The sequence below is a fragment of the Fukomys damarensis genome, unplaced genomic scaffold, assembly GCF_012274545.1.
Source record: "Fukomys damarensis isolate Sample0158 unplaced genomic scaffold, DMR_v1.0_HiC HiC_scaffold_22, whole genome shotgun sequence".
NCBI classification, from domain to species: domain Eukaryota; kingdom Metazoa; phylum Chordata; class Mammalia; order Rodentia; family Bathyergidae; genus Fukomys; species Fukomys damarensis.
The window spans coordinates 11,318,675-11,322,335 of NW_022900934.1; the positions used below are offsets into that span (position 1 = coordinate 11,318,675).

At 58.8% G+C, this 3,661-nt stretch overlaps 1 protein-coding gene across 2 annotated transcripts in view; it reads right to left on the reverse strand.

Moving 5' to 3' along the window:
* Positions 1 to 776: 776 nt before the first annotated feature.
* Positions 777 to 3,661, reverse strand: part of Slc9a8 (solute carrier family 9 member A8) — a 65,128-nt gene continuing 62,243 nt past the window's right edge. Inside the window, exons 15-16 of one of the 2 annotated variants that reach the window (XM_010618233.3) lie at positions 2,264 to 2,410; positions 777 to 1,932 (exon numbers count right to left, since the gene is read on the reverse strand). In XM_010618233.3, the coding sequence (XP_010616535.1) occupies positions 1,825 to 1,932; positions 2,264 to 2,410 (255 nt within the window). In that variant the 3' untranslated portion in view covers positions 777 to 1,824. Of the gene's footprint in view, positions 1,933 to 2,263; positions 2,411 to 3,661 lie in introns of those variants that run through there. The other variant, XR_779069.2, reaches the window with a different exon arrangement.

A 3,661-nucleotide genomic window follows, 5' to 3' on the forward strand; every position in this document is an offset into this window, starting at 1 on the left:
ACAGCACAGCACCACTATCTCTGGTTCTCCTCCAGACGTGTGAAGTCCACCTGTGGGGCCTCTGGCCTGCTGTGAAGGTGAGGTGAGACCTACCTCCGGGGTGGTTTCCATTCACTCGCTTGGCCAGCAGAGGGCAGAGACGGCTCAAGGGGGGAACTATAGTTCCTTTGAGGAAAGGGCCCTAGCCCTCCACAGGTCTCAGCTAAACATGGGGGTCAGGTGTGATGTGGCTGAGGCTTCGGACCTAGAGACCCGAACCCAGACCCTGACTCTTTGTTGCTTGTTACAAACTTCTTAAAAAACGGTATTGGGAATAAAACCTAGGGTCTGCACTAAACTATACTCCCACCCTTCTTAAAAATTTTCTTGCTGGGGATTTATCTCAGTGGTGCCGCTGCCTGCTTTGCAAGCACAAGGCCCCACGTTTGATTCCCAGTACCCTTCCCACCATTTTTTCTTTCTTTTCAGTAGGGTCTTGCTAAGTTCCTAAGGTGGCCAGGCTAGTTTTGAACTTGTAAACCTCCTGCATCAGACTCCCAGGTAGTAGGGGGGTGCACCACAATGCCCAGATTGAATTTACCATTTAAAAGAAAAATGTAGAAATCTTGGCAAGCTATTAAGCTTGCAAAGCAACCTGTATCATGGGGTCAGATCCCAAGTTTCTTTTTTCTGTTTTGAGCCAGGGTCTCACTGTGTAATTCAAGCAGATTGGCCTTGAACTCAAGCTCACTATGTAGCCCAGGCTGGCCTCAGACTCGTGGCAATCCTCCTGCCTCAGCCTCCTGAGTGCTGGGATTACGGGTGTGTGCCACACTCGTGACAGATTCAAAAGAGAAAATAACTTATTCTGAGCTGGGATCAGAGAACAATGTGCTCGGTTTCAGATTCCTGCTGAACCCCAGGTAAGGGCAAAGTCCCCTCGTCCTTCCTGACTTCCTTTTTCCATGGAAAGAAAGTGGCGAAGGCCAGATTTATGCAAGGCAACGGGTGGCTCAAACTATGGGATTAAGGTGCTTCGTACAGGGAGACAATGACTGCATTCCAGCTGTCTGGAGCGCTCCTGTTTGGGCCCTCGCCGGTAACTTCTGGTGCTGTGAAAGGTGAAGGGCCAGGCGGGGTGTGAATCCCAGCCCTGCAACCAGCCCTGAGCTTCGTGGGTCCCCACCAAGAGCCATGTGGAGAAGCTGTCCACAGTCCAAGTGCAGACAAAGTCAGTTCTGGGAAGGGCAGGTAAGCCGGGGCGCACGGAACTGGGAGAAGGGAAGGACGCGCAAAGAGCAGTAAAGGTGGCAGCCGGTTAAGGGCAGGCAGATGCTGCAGAGCCAGGGAGAAGGGGCTCCACCGGAACATGAGAACAGCGGAGCAGGGAGCCGGGCACAATGAGGGAGACCGGTAGGCGGCAGCAGCTGCCAGGCTCTCACTTGCAAAGTGCATGAACCGAGCGGTCCAGAAAGCTGCACCGCCCGCACAATCCCTGCACTTCTTGCATCTCCCTCTAGGGGGTGCGCCAAGCACACAGGAGAGACAAAGCCTGCAGGGGCGCAGCTTCCAGCCCGCTCAGAGCTGGGCCCCCGGGCATGGGAAGCGGCTGCCTGCCGAGGACACAGGCTATGCTGGGCCACTGACAGGTGAAGAAAAACGGGCAGCACACAGCAGGAGTGTGAGCCACAAGGCGACAGGAGGCACCTGCTCCCTGGGGGTGGCACACCCCCCTCCCTCGGGCTCCCCACAGCCTCCTCCAGCAGGTGGCTCTGCCCGGCTGCTGCAGCCGGGACGGGGCCAGGAAGCACCAGCGGGGCAGGAACACTGGGCCCCGCTCCTCCGTCAGAACAGCTCCTGCTCGTCGTCCTCGGAGCCCGACGGGCCCTGGCGCACCTCCTCGTACCACTTGTTGGTCAGGCTTTTCATCTGGATGCGCCCATGGTGGAGGTCCTGAGGCAAGAGACGGCAAGGCCTGTCGGTGGTCAGCGCCGGGGTGGGGGGCACGGGTACGGGAGCCGCACAGCGGAGTCCGCGTTGCCCGGCCAGCGCAGCGGGGCGGAGAAAAGCAGGGCAGACCCGGCACACCTGACAGCGTCCCGGTCGGAACAGCCCAAGACCACCGCCCGGAAGCCCAAACCCGGTGGTTGGCCGCCGATTAGTCCATGAGCACCAAGGGAGGCAGCCGAGGAACGGCAGGGCCGAGCCCCCCAAGGAGCGGGAGAAGGCCCCGCCCCACTCCCCACCTTGTGTCCCACTGTGTGTCCCAGGGGAAGGGTCCCACCTCCTGAGTGAGCCTCCGCGTGAAGAAGGGGTTCAGATACTTGGCGTCCAGCCACATGAAGCCCTTGAGGTCCTGCCGCCGGATGTAGTGGGCTTCGTACTCCTCCTCGGTGAGCTCCGACAAGTGCTCGGACTCGATGGTGTTCCCCTGGGCGAAGAGACCGCGATGGCCGTCACCTGGCATCTCCTTGGAAGTCCCACCACCCCAGCCTCCCTGGAAGCCCTCTGTCCTGGCCACCAGGGTCCCCAACCCTAACCACTTTTCAGCCAGTGCCAGGTGAGAGTGGGCACCGTTCCCAGGGAGCCGGGAAGGTCTGAGAGCGCACGATGCCCAGGGTCAGGCCTGGCAGCTACGGCAAACGCCTCCACCATGGGCAGGCTGTTAACTGAGTCGGCGCAGGGAGTGGAGAGGGAGCCGGTCCCACGGGGGGGGGTGGCTGCAGATAAGGGCTCCAGGCCGAGGGCAGGGTTTAGATCTCAGGTCCCGGAGGGTCTCCTGCTGCCCTAGGTCAGGACAGGGCGGCCTGAAGGCCAGCAGGATCCGAGATAGGGCTCTGCTATGAGGCCATGGGGCCTCCTGCCACGGTCGCCGTCCTCTCCCCTCCCTGGCCTGTGCCCGAGTGCAGCAGGCACGTGTATGTGGGGCACTGTACTACAGTGGGCAGGGTTCTCAGACGGGGGCCACATCAGCCTCACCTGAGGGTTTGCTAAACTCCAAAAGCTACTGGGCTCCCCATGCCCACCTGCAGTTTCTGCCTTCCTAGGTGTGTGATGGGGCCTAGGAATTTGCCTAGAAAGATCCCGGGACCCCACTGGGACCCTGGTATGAGGTGGGTAGGAGCACAGGCTCTGAATCCGCTGTGGGGCCCAGGGCGGCGTGTGCTTCCTGCTGCTTCCCAGTGCTGCTAGAAGATGCCATGGCAGCAGGACAATCTCTCCTGAGCCCGAGCATGGGGCTGCAGCACCCAGCAGCATGTGAGCCCCACCCAGCACCGGAGGACCCCGGTGGTGAGGCCCAGAAGCCTGTGTGACAGGCCTGGCACCCATTCCTACAACCATGAAAAGGTTTTGGGAACCTGTCCAAAAGGGTTTTTTTTTTTTTTTTTTTTCTTTTTTGGTACCAGGGATTGAACTTGGGTCCTTGTGCTTGCGAGGCAGTGGAATCACTGAGCTAAATCCCCGGCTCCCCAAGAGGTTTTGTTAAAATCACACAAAAAGCTGAGTGTGGTGGTGCATGCCTTAATCCCTGCACTCGTTAAGCTGAGGCAGGAGGATCACCACAAGTTCAAGAATGAGTTCAAAGCCAGCCTGAACTACAGAGCGAGACTCTGTGTTTAAACCACACACACACACACACACACACACACACACACACACACACACACACACACACACACAC